Here is a 20,329-nt window from a genome sequence, read left to right as displayed (position 1 = left end):
GGAAGTACAGATGTGGCTCAAGTGGTAGAGCACTAGTTTTGAGGGAAAGAGCTAAAGAACTGTGCCTGGGCTTTGAGTTCACGTCCCAGTACTGGCACATGTGTGCATGTATGTGTGCACTCACACACACACACATACACACAAGTTGATGTACTTATTAATGAAATAGCACAGAAATGAGGATAAAATAAAGGATAAACATATCCACAGCTATCTTTTAATACTGCTCTGCTCACTTTTTCAATCTAGCAGCCATAAGCCATTTAAACTTAAAACATGAAATTCAATTCCTAAGTGCTTAGTAGTCACATCCAGTTAGTGGCTACCAAAATAGACAAGTGGTGACAAAGACCAAGCAAGAAGCAGGGACAGACAGACAGTGCCAGGTAAAACCAGACAGAAAAGTTTAAGATTCTATTTCAATGGAAAGAAGCTGAGTTTGGTGGTGCACACCTGTCATATTGTGGTCCAGGCATGTGCCCAGGCAGGAAGCGAAACCTATCTGAAAAATAAGCAGTGAAAAAAGGGCTGGAGGTGTGGCTCAGCAATAGAGTACATGCCCAGAAAGCACAAGGCTCTGAGTTAAAACACCAGTACCAGCTGGGGTCTGCCTGGGCTGCAATTCTGTGCTTTCCTGAGTCACTGGTCAGAAGAGGCATGTAACCTTAGCCAGCCATGGGTTGAAATGGAATCTCACTTTTTTTCTTGGAGAGATGGAGGAGGGGAGAAGAGAACAGGGACCTTGAGTTTGAAGTCAGAGTCTTACTCGGGCCTCCTGCTCTGGCTTTTTGATAATTGGTGATGTCTCACAAATTTATCAGGGTTGGCTTTGAACCATGACCCTCAGATCTCTCTCAGCCTCCTCAGTAGCTAGAATTATAGGCATCAGCCCCTCCCTGGTGCCTGACCCAACTTGGCCTTTTGGTGACTATTCTGGAAATAGTCTAGTAAACATTTTTGCCTGGGCTGGCCTTGAACTGTGATCCCCTGATCTACACGGGCCAAACGGCAAGGATTAAAGGCTAGTAATCTTAAGTTTATCCCAGCATTTCCAGCTATCAATTGATGAGTCCATAAATCCTTATTTTCAAGCCAGTCTTCAACCTACAACTCTACCTTAGCCTTCCAAATAGGATTACAGATAGGACTCACGAACACCCAGATCAGAAATGTTAAATAGGGTCTCATTATGGAAAGCCTGACTCGGTCTGAAATCAAGGTTGGCCTTGAAGTCCTAATCCTCCTGCCTCAGTTTCCTACATGCTAGGATTACAGGCATGTCTTACAGTAGCCAGCCTACAAACGAATTTTTTTTTTTTTTTTGGGTCCGCTCGTGGGGCCTGAACTCTGGGCCTGGGCGCTGTCCCTCAGCTCTTCAGCTCAAGGCTAGTGCTCTACCACTTGAGCCACAGCGCCACTTCCGGCTTTTTTTCTTTTTGCTTATGTGGTGCTGAGGAATCGAACCCAGGGCCTCAGGCATGCAAGGCAAGCGCTCTACCACTGAGCCAACTTCCCAGCCCCTACAAACGAATTTTTTTAAAATGTTAAAAAATAACACAATAGGCCAGAAATGATAGCTCAAATGTATAATCCAAGTTAGGTAGAGGTGGAAAGCAGGGGTTTTCATGTTTCAAGGACAGCCAAAAGAAATTCTCACAGACACTATCAACCAATTTCTGGACACATTGGTGCAAACTTGTTATTCTAGCTAGAAAGGTAGCACATGGCTGGGTGCAGGAGGCACATGCCAGTGAGTCACAGCCCAGGCCAGTCTGGGCATAAAGCAAAACTTGATCTTGAAAATAACCAAGGTAAAAGGAGATGGAGATGTGGCTTAACTGATAAAAGTGCCTGCCCAGGCAAGTGGGAATCTCTGAGTTCAATCCCCTGTACTGCTTTCCCTTTAAAACCAACAATAGCTACAAAAAAGCAAAAATCAGTAACAAACAGATGCAAGCCATGTTTTGGATTGTAGCCCAGCTGTGGGAACCATTTGAAAAGAATACTTCTTGTTTCTCAAGGAATTTCGATTAGCACAGGAAATGAAGAACTATTAAAATTCCAGAGTTCTACAATTTCAATAGAATTACCTACTGAAGGAACCACAAGTGTTAAACAAGGTTATTCCACACTAGTATTTGAATCCCCGGTAAGTGATTTCCTTATTCCACAACAGGAAATATCCCAGCTCCTCATATAATCTGTTTAAATCAGTTCACCTATAATCAAGAAAACTTCATCATAAACAATGGGGTCAAAAGAAAACAAATTAAAAGTGACATATTGCCTAGACACAGCAGTAGGGCACCCATCTACCAGTTGCTATTTTCTGCTCTTTTCTGAGTGATGGGGGTGAATGTTGATACCATGACACACTGAACCCTGAAAATATTTAACACAAGTAGCATAAATATAAGAAAGCAAACAAATAAGAATTCTCTTATGGTGGATATGGTGGACTGTAGTAGCACAGCCTGTAATATCAACATTCAGGAGGCAGAGGCAGGAACATCATGAGTTTGTGGCCAGACTGAGCCATTAAGACTCTGGCTCCAAACAACACTAGAGCAAAACAAAATACACTGCTCTTGATAAACACGTTGGATAAGATCCCCTTTCAAAATACAAATAGTTACCCAGTATTCAATTCCATTATTACTCTATAGTAAGTGTACTCACCTCCTGTGCATCTCTTGCTGCCTTTGCATCATCCTCATTATAACGGTTACAGTTGTACCTTACAGAAAAATTAAGAGATTCCATAAAACCATAAGCCAATGAAAATAAAGTGAAGCAGAACATTTAACCTGAATTTAGACATTATCTACAACACTGCATTTTATAATAGACTAAGACATTAAAACATCCAGTGTTCTACTGTTAAAGAGAAATGAACTGGGGTGTTGCATCTAGTCCACACCTAGGCACTTGACTCTCCTCTTTAATAATGGATCAATTCTTTAGCAAGTTAATAGGAAATTGCCCACCACGCCAATCAGCTTACCTACACTCAATAGAAAGCACTGTTCCCCCGTGACTAACCTCTTCCCCCCAAAAAGCTCATTCTAGAACTACCATTTACTGTCTACGTAGTTCAACCTTCTCACTTTTTGAAGAAAAGAATCTAATGTCATAGGCCATGTGTTACTCAGGCCTATTATTCCTATTACTCATCTTATGTCTTGGTTCTCTAAGCAAAAGAGAACCATGAGCTGAAAATCTAGTCTATACTAGTTGTTGTGATGTGATTTACATGCTATTAGTTTGTTGTTACTGAACATTGAATGATACAAAAATGGAGGAATAAGGAACATGACTAGCGAGGTCACACAAGAGGAGTAAAACCAGCCATTTCCTTGGTCCTTATTACTGCTAAGCGCTTCCAAAGGACTTGAATGTATGGCCACATGGTCTCAAACACCTTCTGACATGTCTATTATCATCATCATTTTGAAAATGGGGTAAATAGGAGTTGGTAAGTGAGGTAAATTAAACTCAGGCCTCTTGAACAACTGAAGCTCATGCTCTTAACACTTTTCCCACGATTGTGTGCCTTTCTTCAAAATCTTTCCACAATGAGCTTTTAATTTTAGATCTAAAGAAATAGTTTGAAATTTAAACTGTTAAACTGGAGCTGCTGTTGCAACTTGCCAAATGTTTTGGGATTTGTGGTAGTACTACAGACTTAGCCTCAGATTCACGTGCTGAACAGGTGCTCTACTACAGCAAACAACGACTCCCAAGTTATCGTACATGTATTTGATTCTTCCATTTGATTTAACCCTAAAATATACTGTCCTTACGCTAATTCAAGTAAGTATCAGTAAAACAGACCAATAAAGCAGTCTATATGAAAACATCCTTTAGCAAGTTTTTAAAGTATTCCTAAAGGAAGGTGCAAATCCATTGTGTTCTCCAGTCAATCAATCCACTCCAAATACTCTGCTTATATTTAATGCCTCAGCCACAAACAGTTCCACCTCATTTAAAATCTGAGTTGTGATTTTACAGACTATGTAAGTCCTTTTTCTCTTCTCTCCACACAATATATTCCCATCTCCTTCTTGTCCTCCAGAAGGAGGGATGCTTCAGTAAGCTTGTTTACAAAAGCACATGGTGAATTTATTGGCTTCTGGCAACACTTAAATTCTCCAGGTTGCCTTCTTAAAATCTAGACAATCTAGCTAAAGCTCAAATAACCTTCTCCTCAGTTCTTTTGCTCACTTTTTTTCTTTCCCCCCCAGTCCTAGGGCTTGAACTCAGAGCCTGGCCACTGTCCCTGAACTTCTTTTGCTCAACACTAGGAGCCACAGTGCCACTTCCAGCCTTTTTTGTTTATGTGGTAATGAGGAATTGAACCTAGGGCTTCATGCATGCTAGGCAAGCACTCTACCACTGAGCCACATTCCCAGCCCCACTTAACAAAAATTTAATCTCAGAAATAATTTCAGAGGTCATTCCTCACTATGCTACTTTGTGAAAATCCCAATGAAACTAAAAGACATTTCATTGTCCTAAATTCACAATCTCTGCATCACATCTTGAATCTACAATCTCTTCCTTCCCCTATTCATGTTCTATCAGGCATCAGAATTATGAGACTATGTAAAATACATAATACAGAAACTTCTCTTCTAAAGAATGTCAAACCATGCCTCTCCCTCTGAAAATACTTTAAAAATAATACATCAACTATTCCCTTTCATAACTTTCTTCCTATTCACCACAATTTGCCAGTGTCAAATACCACTAGGAAATAAGTAACACAAATTAGTAAAATGGGCCATATTATAACACTCAGAAACATTTAACTTTTATCAGAAAATGCTAGCTCCCATTTTTCAACACTTAACCATAAACTTGAATTCTCCGAAATAAAAAATAAGCATGCAACAAAAGTATATATGCATATTTAAGATACAACAGTGTTGAAACAGTTAACAATTTGTATTCAATCAGTTTGGAAAAAAAAGATCTGGAGCCAGTACTGGTGGCTCATGCCTATAATCTTAAATACTCAAGAGAGCTGACATCTGAGAATTGGGATTCAAAAGCCAGCCCAGGCAAGAAAGTCTGTGAGACTCTTAACATCAGAACACTGGAAGTGGAGCTGTGGCTCAAAGTAATAGAGCACTAGACTTGAGCAAAAAAGAGATCAGGCATAGCATCCAGGCCCTGCATTTAAGCTCCACAGCTCCCTCCCCCCCCCCAAAAAAAAAATTTTTTTTTCTGGAAATAAAGCATCTATGTTGAACACATATAGACATTTTTCTTTGTCATCATACAGTATAAGTAACTAGTGACACATCATTAACATTATAGGAATCTGGAAATGACTTAAATAAAGCACAGAAGAGAAAACTGCTATTGAATGGTATCCAGGCTAACGGAAGTAACAGACAAAAAGACAAAAACAGGTTGGCTTCCAGAGACTTTAGTTGACAGCTCTCACTTAAGAGACATGGTAGGGCTGGGAAGGTGGCTCAAGTGGTAGAGCGCTAGCCTTGAGCTGAAGAGCTGAGGGACAGCGCCCAGGCCCAGAGTTCAGGCCCCATGACCGGACCCCAAAAAAAAAAAGAGAGAGAGAGACATGGTAAGCAATGCAACTGAACATGTACTGCATTTTCACAGCACTCTCTCTGTTCATGGTCCTCATTTTGCTCTAAATACACTTCTTAATGCTTTTTCAACAAATGGAATCTCAGATCTTCTTAAAAATTCATGTCAATTGTTACCTCTGTTAAATATGTCTAACAAACCCTCTCTCTGTGTGGATACCTGTTTGTATTTTTCTAATGACACTGATCACATTATTTGGTTCCCAAGTCAAAGGCTACTTTCACTGAGGTAGAAAGATCATTTATGTGGCACACATCATACATCATACCATGTGAACATGTTCTTCCATCCTCCAACCTACCAGGCAGATCCATGTGGTTCCCAAGGGCCAAGACACACCCAGCAAAACTCTGCTTTACAGTTCTGGTTGCGACAGACCATGTGGTTACAACCGCCATCCTTCTCAATTGTGACATGGCATTTGGGACATTCCTATGAAAAGACACTATAAAGTTGGTGTCAATGCTACATGAGGTTGTATTACTACCACTGAGGAGAAGCCAGTTCTAGACCTGGTTTAATTGTAGGTTTTACATGTAAAGACAAGTGCTTTAAAAAATGAGCCATGACCACTATTACCAGCTTATAAGATGTATAATAACTAAGGAACTTTTTAAAAACAGCTTTTTATAGGTGGGGAGTAGTCATGGGGCTTGAACTAGGGGGTCTGGGCACTGTCCTTAGGCTCTTCAGTTCAAGACTGAGTGCTCTCCCCACTTGAGACACAGCACCACTTCCAGTTTTCTGGTGGTTTATTGGAGATAAGAGTCTCACAGATTTTCCTGCCCGGGCTGGCTTTGAACTGCAATCCTCAGATTGCAGTAGCTAGGATTATAGGCGTGAGCCACCGCGCCAGGCTTATGCAGCTTTTTGACCAAGGTTTCCTATGAAGTCCAGACTGACTTGGAACTATAGACCATCCTGATTTGGACTGGAATGCTGTGATTACAGGGATGCAGCACAGAGCCTGCTTTAAGGTAGGTGTCCGCCACCCTCATAGCCACTCAGTGCTGAGAAATGAAGCCAGGGTCTTGCACATGCTAGGCAAGCACTTTACCACTGAGTTACATCCAAATGTAACTGTTTAAGGCTGGGAATGAGGTTTAATGGTAGAGTAGTTACCTAGCATACATAAAACCCTGGGTTCGGGCTGGGAAGGTGGCTCAGTGGTAGAGTGCTTGCCTTGCATGCCTGAGGCCCTGGGTCCGATTCCTCAGCACCACATAAGCAAAAAGAAAAAAGCCGGAAGTAGCACTGTGGCTCAAGTGGTAGAGCGCTAGCCTTGAGCTGAAGAGCTGAGGGACAGTGCCCAGGCCCAGAGTTCAGGCCCCAGGACCAGAACCAAAAAACCAAAAAACCAAACCCTGGGTTCAATTCCTCAATACCACGTAACAGAAAAAGCCAGAAGTAGAGAGCTCAAGTGATAGAGTGCTAACTTGAACAAAAGAGCTCAGGACAGTGCCTAGGCCCTGACTTCAAGCCCCAAGACTGGCACAAAAAAAAAAGTAGTGGTACTGTGGAATATAAAGTGTTTTGTTCACATAGAAATACTTTCTAGTTTCATCTAGATATGGAATACTTCTCAGTGCTTTATGTACATCAATTTATAATCCTTATAGTAATGCTACTCTTCCCCTCGTTTGTCAGATGAATAAACTATAGGAAAAGAAATAAACTCGTTTTAGGTCACATGAAACCATACTCAAGTACGTGGGCATCCTGAGTGAGGCAGGCAGGCAGAAGCTGACTCTCCTAGCTTTAATTTGGTCAAATACCTCCACTTTAAATTTTTTTTTCATTGTGCCTCCTTAACTACTATGCTACAGACATCATAATATGCAGGTTTCTCCCACTCCAATGGTAAGTGAAAGCCTGCTCTGCAAGTTTTGTTTTTTTGCTTCTGAGTATAAAAAACCCAATCTTATTCATTATAATTTATTAAAACTATAAACAACCTGGCACCAGTGACTCATGCCTATAATTCTAATTACTCAGGAGACTAAGATCTGAGGATCAAGGTTCAAAGCTAGCCTCGGCAGAAAAGCCTGTGACTCTTATCTCTAATTAACTACTCAAAAAGCCCAAAGTGGAGTTTGTAGACCATACCATCCAAAACCCAAAAGTTCAGGGCCCAGGACCAACAAATCCCCCTGTAAGTCATAGAGCTTTTTTTTGGGGGGGAAGGGTGGTTTCATTTGAGTCTGAAATCTATAACCTGACCTGACCTTTGTGAAATATACTCCTAGATTGTACTTTCTTTTATTTTGTTGACCGTGGGGCTTGAACTAAGGGTCTGGGCGCTGTCCCTGAGCTCTTTTGCTCAAGGCTAGTGCTCTACTATTTTTTGAGTCACAGTATCACTTCCACTTTTCTGGTGGTTAATTAGAGATAAAAGTCCAGCCCAGGCTGGCTCTGAAATACAATCTTCAGAACTCAGCTTCCTGAGAAGCTAGGATTACAGGCATGAGCTACCAGCACCAGACTCCAGAGTGTACTTTCTGTAATATAAATTATAATGGTTTTAAATAGGCTGATATGGTAGTACTAGGGTTTGAATCAGGCCCTTACACAAGAGGCTCCTTACTAAGCAAGAAGCTCCCCCACTTGAGTCATGCTTCCAAATGTCTTTTTGCTTTTTTTAAATAGGGCCTCAAAATCTTGCCTAGGCAGGCCTAGATCATGATCCTTCTTCTCTATTCTTCTTGTAAAGGTAGAAGCACAGTTGTACATCACCGTGTCTGGCTTACTGATTGAAATGAGGTCTCTCACTAACAACTTATTTATGTAACTCACCTTATTTATGTAACTGTAACCCCTATGTACATCACCATTATAGTAATAAAAATAAATAAACCTGAATGCTCTGCTGTCAACTACCTGTGGCAAGGGGTTTAGAGCTAACTATAAATGTACAGAAGGTTAATTTTTAATAAACAGCAAAAACCAAGCTGCCCTTGCCAAACATTACTTTTATTTTCTATTAAAATAACAAGAGAATTAACTACTTCTGGACATCACAGTGTACTCTAAAAGGCTTTCCTGCATGTTGTGCATTATGGCTGGATGGTAGAGACAGAGAGAACGCAAACCATGTGGCATCTATTTTATGGGGCAGGATTCACTGTGAAAGCTGATACTTTCCAGGAGGGAGAGATGTATTGATAGGTAAGTTACTCAAGTCACTTAAGTGTACAGATAGTATTAAGACCAAATTAAACAAATAAAGATATTTATAGAATGCATTGTTAAGAGACTAGGATTCAAATATTTGTTACTATTGTATTTCTACTATATATTGCTAGTCTGAAGTCAAAGAAGTTGTTTGTTGTGATAAAGAGATTGCTTTTTTCTGGTCAGTCATGGGGTTTGAACTCTGGACCTAGGCATCATCCCTGAACTCTTCAGCTCAAGGCTAGCATCTACCACTTGAGCCACAGTACCACTTCCAGTTTTCTGGTGGTTTACTGGAGATAAGTCTCAAAGGTTTTCCTGCTGGTTTTGAACCGTGATCCTCAGATCTCAGCCTCCTGAATAGCTAGGATTACAAGCATAAGCCACCGGCACCCAGCAAGAGATTGAATTCTGAAACTACTATTAGCAATGATTGTACTTCAAAACAAAAAATAAAGCCAGGCTACTCACACTTGTAATCCTAGCTATTCAAGGGGCTGAGATCTGAGGGTCGTGGTTCAAAGCCAGTCTGGGCAAGTAAGTCAGTGAGATTATTGTCACCAACAAACTACTCAGAAAAGGTTGGAAATGGCGCTGTGGCTCAAGTGGAAAAGCACTAGCCTTGAGTACAAAGAGGTTCAGGGACAGTGCCCAGACCCTTAGTTCAAGCCTCAAGACTGGCAAAAAAAAAAAAAAAAAACGTGGACATACTTGCTACTCTAAAACTTCTATTTCTGAGTTAAGTAATTTAATAAGTAATAAAAGTCAAATATGAAGCAGATTAGGAGAAATTATTTTGTTAAACTTAGTTCAGTTACATAATAAAAATTTAATAACTGGCTTGGCACTGGTGGCTCACACCTATAATCCTAGCTACTCAGGAGGCTGAGATCTGAGGATCCCAGTTTGAAGCCAGCCAGATAGGAAAGGCTGTGAAATTCTTATCTCCAATTAACCCCAGAACACTGGAAGTGGAACAGTGGTTCAAAGTGGTAAGAGTGCTAGCCTTGAGCCAAAAAGAAAAAGGCTCAAGGACACCACCCAGGCCCACAACCAACAAAAAACAAAACAAAAAAACCCAACTTAATAATTGCTCAGATATCCTGTTCAAACCCGCCCCTAAAGAATGACTCTAAAGAATTAAGGTGGAAATGTAAGTCAGCCTATGAGAAACAATCCCGGTGGATTATAAGGCAAGAACAAACCCTACCTAGCCTAGAAAAAGTATCACCTTTTTCTACAGAAAATTAATGTTTTAAAAAGAAAACTGAAGTGGAACACTATGTATGCTGTTAAGTATTCAATATTACAAAATAGGGAAGAGGGAAAAAACCTTAATGGAGAAAAAGGTGTCACAATACCCACACCTACCCACCCACATCTACCCTTCTAAGCTTCAGGCTGGGATGTAGCTCACTGGCGAAGTGCTTGCCTAGCTCCAGGCGCTATCCCCAGTACCACAAAAATAAAACAATAGCCTTTTTAAGTTTCACTGCCATCATTACTGAGGATGAACACCAACCTTTGTGTTGGCTGCAATCCAATTGGAGGTTTCACTGTCATCATCACACTTCTTAATCCACTTCTTTAACCACTGTTTGAAAACAACTACTATTAGAACTTACCAAAAGACTAAAGATGAATAAGTTACTTTAGCATTTAAATATCAACTTCTAAATGTAAAACCCAAAGAACAAGATTATAACTACACTTACTTCTTTCTAAACTTTGCAAGCTGTAATATCTGGTGCCCATAAAACCAACCAAAGGGAGGATCTTCTGACTAGGATGAGAAGGGAGTCCATAGCGTCACTCCCAATTAACAAAGCCTATCAAGAGAGTTGCCTCAACCAGACTATCCCAATAATAATCAGGAGCTTATTACAATTTAACCTGAATACCTTCCATCATCTCTTGAAAAGAGGACGTAACAAAGTCTTTGCCTATTATTTTTCAATCAAGTCTTAAATACCTATCTTCATATTATTCAAAAATGAAAATGCCAAACTCACCTTACATTTAACAGGATCATGCCAATTTTCACCACAGTTAAAGCTGTCAAGTGACACAAAAAGTTAAAACAACATTCTATCTTTATGTAGCATGCCAGATAAAGAAATGTGACATGGTAAGTTAATTACATAATTTAGTACTAATAACACAGTAAACAATATATGAGAGGCAAACAGGCTCCCATAATTTAAAAGATTAACCTTTGCCCTACAGAGAGAAATGGTTGTGGCCCAGGTTTTGTTTTGTTTTGTTTCTGGGAGGGGAAGGGGGTTGGTCGTGGGGCTTGAACTCTAGGCCTAGGCACTATCCCTGAGCTCTTCAGCTAAAGGTAAGGGCTCTACCACTTGAGCCATAGCACCACTTCTGGCTTTCTGGTGGTTAACTGGAGATAAGAGTCTCACAGACGTTCCTGTCTGGGGCTGGCTTTGAACCAGGATCCTCAGATCTCAGCCTGCTGAGTAGCTAGGATTACAGGCGTGAGCCACTGGCTTAGGTATTTTTTAAAAGGCTATTCTCTAAGTATATATAAACTGATAATGCATTTTGTTTTCTATGTTTATGGCATTAAAAAAAAAGGGAGGAGCTGGGCATTGGTAGCTCATGTCTGTGATCCTAGCTACTCAGGAGGGCTGAGATCTGAGGATTGTGGTTCAAAGCCAGCCTGGGCAAGAAAATCCATGAATGGAAGTCAATAAACGTAATCCATCACATCAACAGATCCAAGGTCAAGAGCCGATGATTATCTCCATTGACACATCTCCATTGACACAGAAAAGGCTTTTGATAAAATACAGTATTCATTCATGTTAAAAGCTCTGGAAAAAATAGGAATAGAAGGAACATTCCTTAAAACAATAAAAAGCTTTATATGACAGACCAACAGCCAATATTATACTTAATGGGGGAAAACTACAACCAATTCCCCTAAAAAAAGAAACAAAGCAAGGATGCCCACTCTCTCTACTCCCATTCAATATAGTTCTGGAATCCTTAGCCAGAGCAATAAGGCAAGAAAAAGACATTAAAGGGATCCACATAGGGAAGGAAGAAGTTAAACTCTCTCTTTTGGGAGATGACACGATCTTATATCTTAACAATCCCAAAGGCTCCATCCCCAAACTCTTAAGAGCTTATAAATCACTTCGGTAAAGTAGCAGGATACAAAATTAACCCACAAAAATCAGTCACCTTTCTGTACACCAACAATGTACAAGCAGAAAGGGAAATCAAGGAAACAACTCCATTCACAATAACCTCAGAAAAAATAAAAGTATCTAGGAATTAACCTAACCAAAGATGTAAAGGGTCTATTTAATGAAAACTATAAAAGCCTTAAAAAAAAAAAAGGAATCATAAAGACTCATAGAGGATACCAGGAAATTGAAAAAGATCTCCTATGCTCCTGGATAGGCAGAATTAATATAGTGAAAATGGCTATACTGTCAAAATTGATATACACATTCAATGCAATTCCCATTAAAATCCAAATAACGTACTTTACTGAAATAGAGAAAACAGTACAAAAGTTCATATGGAACAACAAAAGACCTAAAATAGCCAAAGCAATTCTAGGCAAAAGAAACAACGCAGGAGGGATTGCGATATACTGGATTTCAAGCTCTACTATACAGCCATAATAACAAAGATAGCTTGGTACAAAAAGAGACCTGAAGACCAATGGAACAGACTAGAGAACCCAGAAATAAAGTCACATATATGTACAGTCAGTTGATATTTGACAAAGGAGCCAAAGATGTACAGTGGAAGAATCATAACCTCTTCAACTACTGGTGCTGGGAAAACTGGGTGGCCACATGCAGAAAACTGAAAGTAGACCCTAGCCTGTCATCATGCATTAACATCAACTCAAAATGGATTAATGACCTTAACATCAAACCTGATACTCTGAAACTACTACAAGACAGCGTAGGAGAAACACTTGAACTTACAGGCATAGGCAGGAACTTCCTGAACAGAGTCCCAGGGTCACAACAAATTGGAGAGAGACTGGACAAATGGGACTACCTTAAAATAAAAAGTTTCTGCATAGACAAAGAAATAGCAACCAAATTAGAAAGACAGTCAACTAATTGGGAAAAAATATTTACCAGCAAAATATAAGACAAGGGCCTGATATCCCTTACATACAGGGAACTCAAGAAACTAACCCTTCACAAATCTAACAAACCAATCATGAAATGGGCAAGGGAAGTCAACAGAGACTTCTCAGAAGAAGAAATAAAAATGGCAAAGAAACACATGAAGAAATGTTCATCATCCCTGGTTATAAAGGAAATGCAAATAAAAACAACACAGAGATACCACCTTTTCCCAGTCAGAATGGCCCACATCCTAAAGTCAGCCAACGACAAATGCTGGAGGGGATGCGCAGAAAGAGGAACCCTACTGCATTGCTGGTGGGAATGTATACTAATACAACCACTTTGGTAAACAGTTTGTAGGTACCTCAGAAAGCTAAATATAAACCTCCCCTATGACCCAGCCATACCACTCCTAGGCATCTACCCTGTGCAACAGGAACCAGTATACAAAGACACATGCACCTCCATGTTTATTGCAGCACTGTTCACAATAGCCAGGATATGGAAACAACCCAAATGCTCCCATACTGATGACTGGATCCAAAAATTGTGGTACCCATATACAATGGAATATTATGCAGCCATTACAAAGGACAAAATAATGGCATTTGCAGGGAAATGGATGGAACTAGAACAGATTGTTTTGAGTGAAGTAAGCCAAGAACAAAGAGACAAACAGCACATGGTCTCCCTGATATGGATGCTAAAGTCAAAACACAAGACAATATGGCAAAGTAATAGGACTCAAGAAACAAAGGACAGCCACCCATTTTGTCTTATCATTGCTAAATGACTTCATGTTCCTAACCATATATAAATGGTACATATATGCACACACAACAGAGGGAAGCTGGGAGAGGAACAGAATAAGTGGCAACAGCCTACACTAAGCAAAAAGAAAGAAATGTAAACATCACCTGATATGGAATAAATAACTTGTATTGTTAAAGCTCACAGAACTCACAAACTGTATAGACCATGATAATGACAATTTGCCTTGTGAAGGTTAAAATGCGTTTATGACTTTAAGTATCACTATTCCACAATAGTGTGAAATATATGTGAAACTTATGTAATCACCTAATCTCAATTAAAGAAAAAAGTTAGAGAAGGGATGGGTTAGGAGAGATGGGTGACAATGTTGTCAGACACTTTGTACTCATATACTGTTCTGTAGAATGAGAACATCTTTGTACAACTACTTAAAAGATAATTAAAAAAAAATAAAGTAAAAGCAAAAAAAAAAAAAAAAGTCCATGAGACTCTTTTCTTCAATTAACCACCAGAAAACCAGAAGCAGCACTGTGGCTTAAAATTGTAAATAAATAAATAAAGCTTAGGGACAGTACCCAGGCTCTAAGTTCAAGCCCCAAGACCACCAAAAAATAAAAAATTTTTAAAAATTCTTATTAAAAATATATTTGAAAGTAGTAAGAAGTCAGATTCCATTTTCCCATTGCAGACTCTGAAACAATAATGTGCAATTACGTTCATTATATAGGATCATTAGTATCCATTCAAAATGGAAGAACTGGGCTGGGAATGTGGCTTAGTGGTAGAGTGCTTGCCTAGCATGCATCAAGACCTGGGTTCGATGCCTCTGTGCCACAAAAACAGAAAACACCAGAAATGTCATTGTGGCTCAAGTGATAAAGTGCCAGTGTTGTGCAAAAAAAAGCAGCTCAGGGACAGTGTCCAGGCCCTCAGTTCAAGCCCCAGGACTAACCAAAAAGAAAAAAGGAAAGAAAGAAAACGAAACAACTGAATTCTTGCCTCAGATCACTGAATTTCCTTTCACATAAGTTAAGCTGTAGTGAAGCAGAAAGGAAATGTGGGTAGAGATGCATTCTATGAAAAATACATCCTGGGGCTGGGAATATGGCTTAGTAGTAGAGTGCTTGCCTTCCATGCATGAAGCCCTGGGTACCACATAAAAGGCCAGAAGTGGCTCAGTGGCTCAAGTGGTAGAGTGCTAGCCTTGAGCAAAAGAAGCTCAGGGACGGTACCTTAGCCCTGAGTTGAAGCCCCAAGTGGCAAAAAAAAAAAAAAAAGAAGAAGAAGAAAAAAGAAAAATACATCCAGAAATTAGAGTATCACGGACAGAGGAAAACTTATTTAAGATGTGACTTCTACATCCAATTCTTTTTTTCTTTTTTTTTTAGCAGTCATAGGGCTTGAACTCAGGGACTAGATGTTGTCCCAGAGCTCTTTTGCTCTAGGTTAGCATCCTACCCCTTTGAAACACAAGTTCCTCTTACCCCAATTCTTAATTGAAAGAAATATACATCATTTTAAACCAGACTACTCATCTCCCAATTTGAACTCCACCATCCCCAATTTTACTACAATGAAGAGTACACAGGCAAGCTGACAGCACTATTCTTACTCAGCAAATCACATCCTTACCAAAACTGGCGTCCGCACTTGCAGCGAACAGGTTTAGCGTCAGGATACTGGACCTTAACAACATGGTGGCAGTCTGGAGCGGGACACCACTTCAACAGTCGATTGCACTGAAACAGAGGTTAGAAAATCAAAACATGACAGGAAATTACTAAGCAGGCTCCTACAATAATACTTTTGGATGCACTGCTTTATTATTCCCTTAAGACCTAATTTTATAAAACATATGACCTATCTCTTATTTTAGCCACAAATCCCAAGATAAACCAGAAATTACTGATATGTGATTGTTAACCAATAGTTTATGGTTCTATTTCAGACAATTTCTTTAGATTAATTCCTAATAAGGCAAGTTGTTAGGTGCTACAGTCTGCAATGAGCTAATGGCCATATATATTATGCTACAGAAAGAGCAAATTCAGCTCTAATGCACAGGGGCAAAATTCACTTCAGTTCCTGACATGTAAGTTGGTTTTCCATCACTTGGTTTTGCATCACTTAGTTTATTAATTAGAGTTTCTTTAGCATGGATCCAGTCCCGGGGTTCAAACTTATAGCCTATGCACTGTCTTTGCGCATTTTTGCTCAAGGCTAGCCCTCTACCCATTTAAGCCACAGTCCTACTTCCAGCTTTTTAGTTGTTTACTGGAGAAGAGTGTCTCATAGACTTTCCTGTTTGGGCTGACTTTGAATTGCAATCCTTGGATCTCCGCTTTCTGAGTAGTTAGGATTACATACACCATGATGAACTTTTGGCATCCAGGCTCAGATTTTGGCTTTTGAGAGATAAGGCCTTGCTAGGTAACCCAGGCTGGAGTTAAAACTCTCAACTTTCTAAGTGCCCCAGCACCATTTTCAAAGTGTGTATTGCCATGCTGAGCTGAAATTTTTTCAAGAATTTTATTTCTGGGGCAAAACATGGCTAAGCATTCTTTACCAGATTCCAAAAGCCCATTAACAATAGATTCCAAAACTGTACAGTTTTCCAGTTTAATCTCTACCAAAAATAATTTTTTTTGAAATACAAAGTTACAGTGTCATTCCTATATAGGAATCAGCAAACTTTATACAAAGCCAGTAAAGATTTTTTGTATTGTAGTCTACAATGCGCTCTGCAGCAATTACTCAATTCTACAACTGAAGCACAAAAGCAGACAGAACAACTGGGGTTGGACATATCTAAATAAGTCTTTATTTAGAAAACAGGCAGGCCACAATGCTAATCTCTGGTTCTGCTTTACAAAACAAATCTGACAAGTAACCATTGAGAATGGAACCTAAAATAATCAGAAAAACAGCAGGAATAGAAACTAAAATATGACTAGATATGTTTAATTATGAGTCTACTACAACTCTTAGATAACCTACTAAATTCTCCACTAGAAATAAAGAGGAATCAACATAAAACACAGCAAAAACAAATTTTATTATCAGAACTAAAGATGTACTTATTGGCTCCTCATGTGCCTTTTTTTTTTTTGTCAGCTGTGGGGCTTGAACTCTAGGCCTGGATGCTGTCCCTTCAGCTCTTCAGCTCAAGGCAAGCAAGCACTCTACCACTTGAGCTACAGCGCCACTTCTGGTTTTCTGGTGGCTAATTGGAGATCTGATGGACTTTCATGCCCTGGCTGGCTTTCAACCGTGATCCTCAGATCTCAGCCTCCTGAGTAGCTAGGATCACAGACAGTGCTTGGCCTCATATATCTTTGAGACATGTTTTTGAACTCAGGGCCTCTAACTTTTTCTGGACTTTCCTGCTCACAGCTGGTGTTCTGGCACTTGAGCCATGATGCTAGTCTACCATTTTTCTGGTTATTTGGAGATGCAGTCTCATAGACACTTCTGTCCTGGCTGGCTTTGAACTGAGATCCACCAGTTCAAAGTGACTGCTGAGTGACTAGGATTATAGGTGTGAGTCATTGGCACTCAGCTGAGACTAGTTTTTGGTGTCCTTTATAAACATGGTGACACTGTTTCTTATGGTCAATAGACTGCAGGTTTTGGCAGGGTAAACGGGGTTTGAACTCAAGGCAACACACCCACTAGGTTACTCCTTTATCACTTGAGCCATTCCTCCAGCTCTGCTTTTGCTGGTTATTTTTGAGATCAGATCTAAGCTTCAAATGAACATCTTGCTCTCAACCTCTCTAGTAGCTAAGATTACAGGTATGAACCACCGAAAGCTGGGAGAATAGATGTTTTGAAAACTAGCACTGCTAAGCCGGGCACTGGTGGCTCACACCTATAATCCTAGTCGGGAGGCTGAGATCTGAGGACCACAGTTCAAAGCCAGCTGGGGCAGGCAAGTCCATGAGACTCTTATCTCCAATAAACTACTAGAAAACCAGAAGTGGCACTGTGGCTCAAATGGTAGAGCGCTAGCCTTGAGCTGAAGAGCTCAGGAACAGTGCCCAGGCCCACTACTGACCAAAAAACAAAAACAACAACCACAAAAAACATGTAGCATTACAAAGCCCGGCGCTGTTAGCTCACACATGTAATCTTAGCTACTGAGGAGGCTGAGATCTGAAGATTACGGTTCAAAACCAGCAGGGGCAAGAAAGTCCATGAAACTCTTATCTCCAAAACCACCAGACACCTGGAAGTTGTGTCTGGCTCAAGTGGCAGAGCACTAGCCTTGAGCTGAAAAGCTGAGGGACAGCAACCAGCCCGAGTTCAAGCCCCATGACTGACAAAAAACAACTAGCATTACTATGAGAGCATTTTATCCAATGCACATTATGTAAAAACTAAACTATACAATTGGAGAATAGAGATATTGGAGAATAGACATCGGAAGATGAGAACAATGGAAATGATTACATTCATCAAGAAGCATTCCACTCAAAACCTGGCTTATGGAATAATAAACTATCTGCAGAACTACTTAATAATAATAACAACTAGTATTTATATTATTAAACAGAACATTGTTTTTGTCCCAATTCTGGGGCTTGAACTCAGGGCCTGGGCACTGTCCCTGAGCTTTTCTGCTAAAGGCTAGTGCTCTGCCATGTCAGCCATGGCTCTACTTCCAACTGCTTTTGGTGCTTAACTGGAAATAAGAGTCTCATGAACTTTTCTGCCTGAGCTGGCTTTGAACTGCAATACTCAGATCTCAGCCTTCTGAGTAGCTAGGATTACAGACGTGAGCCACTGGTTCCAGCTTAAATGGAAGGAAAGGTTAAATTACTTACCTCTACAAAGCTATTTGTTATTAAATGCTGATACTTTAATTTAACTTTTGAATCTGTGATCAGGCGCCTGAAACCAAGAATAAAGTTTATTAGAAGTTTAAATCTAAAAGTATTTTCTGGTCTTCTGCAATGTGACTTGATAAACTGTTGATGCTATGACTATGAGTAAAACTGCTCTAACTTGAAAATACTGAAATGCAACCCAGGCTTTCAACAAAGCTATTTGTCTGCTAACCATAACGTCCAAGTCATTTCATAGTTTTATCTTTGTAGACATTTTCCAGAGATAGCATTAACAGTATGACTTATCCTAATTACACAGGGTCTAGCTGACCCTTATGAATGTCAAACATAATCATCTTGGGCTGAGACTGCAGCTCAGTGAGAACACTTGCTTAGAAAAACATCCAGGGTTTGATCTTTAGCCAACAAAAAAAAAAGAAAGAAAAAATCATCATTTAACTTAGAGGTTTGATATTACACAGATATAAATTGTATTTATTTTTCTTTGGGCCTATACAATTAACTGATTCTAATCGTTAACATACTAATATAGAATATCTAATTATACATGTATCCATTTATAACTTTCTCATTAATCTGGTGGCAAAATATGCTATCAGTGTCAGGAAAAAATAACCATAAAATTAACAATGTAATTATATAGCTGTGAGAAACTGGAAGGTCAGAAAGAAAAAGGCGAAAGTTAGTATATAGACATAATTTCCTAAGATAAACATGTTAGACAGGTATACGTGGCACACACACAAGAGACAGAGGTAAGAGGGTAACAAATTTGAGGCCAGTGCAGGCAAAGTTAGCAAGACTCACCCCAAAAAACAAAACAAACAAAAAAAAAAAGCAAGAACGAACAAACTAACAAAAAAAGGGATGAGGTACAATTACCACTGTTGAGAATTTAAGAAGTCTGGAAATATATTTCAGTGGTAGAGTGCCTGCCTAGGAAAACTGAGACATGGGTTTAAATCTCTGCATTGTGGGATTACAAAATAATTTGAGTTGGGCTGGAGTGTAGCTCAATATGCTTAATATTGAATCTGCACAATACCCAGGTTTCAATCCTTAAAACCAGCAAAAAAAAATAGAACAACAAAGAAAGGAGTTTAAGCCAGGGACTGATGGCTCACCTCTGTATTCCTAGCTACTCAGGAGGCCAAGATCAGAAGATCAGTTCAAAGCCAGCCAGGGTAGGAAAGTTAATGAGATTCTTATCTCCAATTAACTCGCATAAAACAGGAAGTATCACTGTGGCTCAAAATGGTAGAGTGCTAGCCTTGAGCTAAAAAGCTCAGGGACAACACCCAAGCTCCACAATAAACAAATAAATAAATATGTCCAATGTATACTTAGAAAAGGTACATAAACCATACAGGTTAGAAACAAGGATTTAACAGTCAAAGCCAGGACTTGATAACTGGTTGTATCTCCATGTGATCTAAATAGGCTGTGAGAATTATAGGCTAAATACAGTTTGAAATTGTTACCCTTAGAAAGGTTGGTTAAAAAAAATAATAAAAATAAAAATTAGAGCCGGGCACCAGTGGCTCACACCTGTAATCCTAGATACTCAGGAGGCCGAGATCTGAAAATCACAGTTCAAAGCCAGCTCGAGCAGTAAAGTCCATGAGACTCTTATCTCCAATTAACCACCAGAAAACCAGAAGTGGTACTGTGGCTCAAGTGGTAGAGCGCTCACCTTGAGCTAAAGAGCTGAAGAACAGCATTCAGGCCCAACCAGAGATCAAGCCCCACAACCAATAAATAAGTAAATAAACAAATAAATATAAAAAGGCCCAAGCAAAA

The 20,329-nt window shown here is 39.7% G+C and overlaps 1 protein-coding gene across 1 annotated transcript in view; it reads right to left on the bottom strand.

Moving 5' to 3' along the window:
- The window catches only part of Arih1 (ariadne RBR E3 ubiquitin protein ligase 1), a gene marked incomplete at its 5' end in the record, with an annotated part of 43,717 nt that overhangs the window by 8,282 nt on the left and 15,106 nt on the right, over positions 1 to 20,329 (bottom strand). Inside the window, 6 exons of the mRNA XM_013012139.1 lie at positions 2,680 to 2,737; positions 5,921 to 6,051; positions 10,313 to 10,384; positions 10,803 to 10,845; positions 15,312 to 15,418; positions 18,506 to 18,572. Of these exons, the coding sequence (XP_012867593.1) occupies positions 2,680 to 2,737; positions 5,921 to 6,051; positions 10,313 to 10,384; positions 10,803 to 10,845; positions 15,312 to 15,418; positions 18,506 to 18,572 (478 nt within the window). The remainder of the gene's footprint in view (positions 1 to 2,679; positions 2,738 to 5,920; positions 6,052 to 10,312; positions 10,385 to 10,802; positions 10,846 to 15,311; positions 15,419 to 18,505; positions 18,573 to 20,329) is intronic.

The sequence above is a fragment of the Dipodomys ordii genome, unplaced genomic scaffold (genome assembly GCF_000151885.1).
Source record: "Dipodomys ordii isolate 6190 unplaced genomic scaffold, Dord_2.0 Scaffold15, whole genome shotgun sequence".
Taxonomy (NCBI): domain Eukaryota; kingdom Metazoa; phylum Chordata; class Mammalia; order Rodentia; family Heteromyidae; genus Dipodomys; species Dipodomys ordii.
This window is presented reverse-complemented; position numbering and strand designations above follow the sequence as displayed.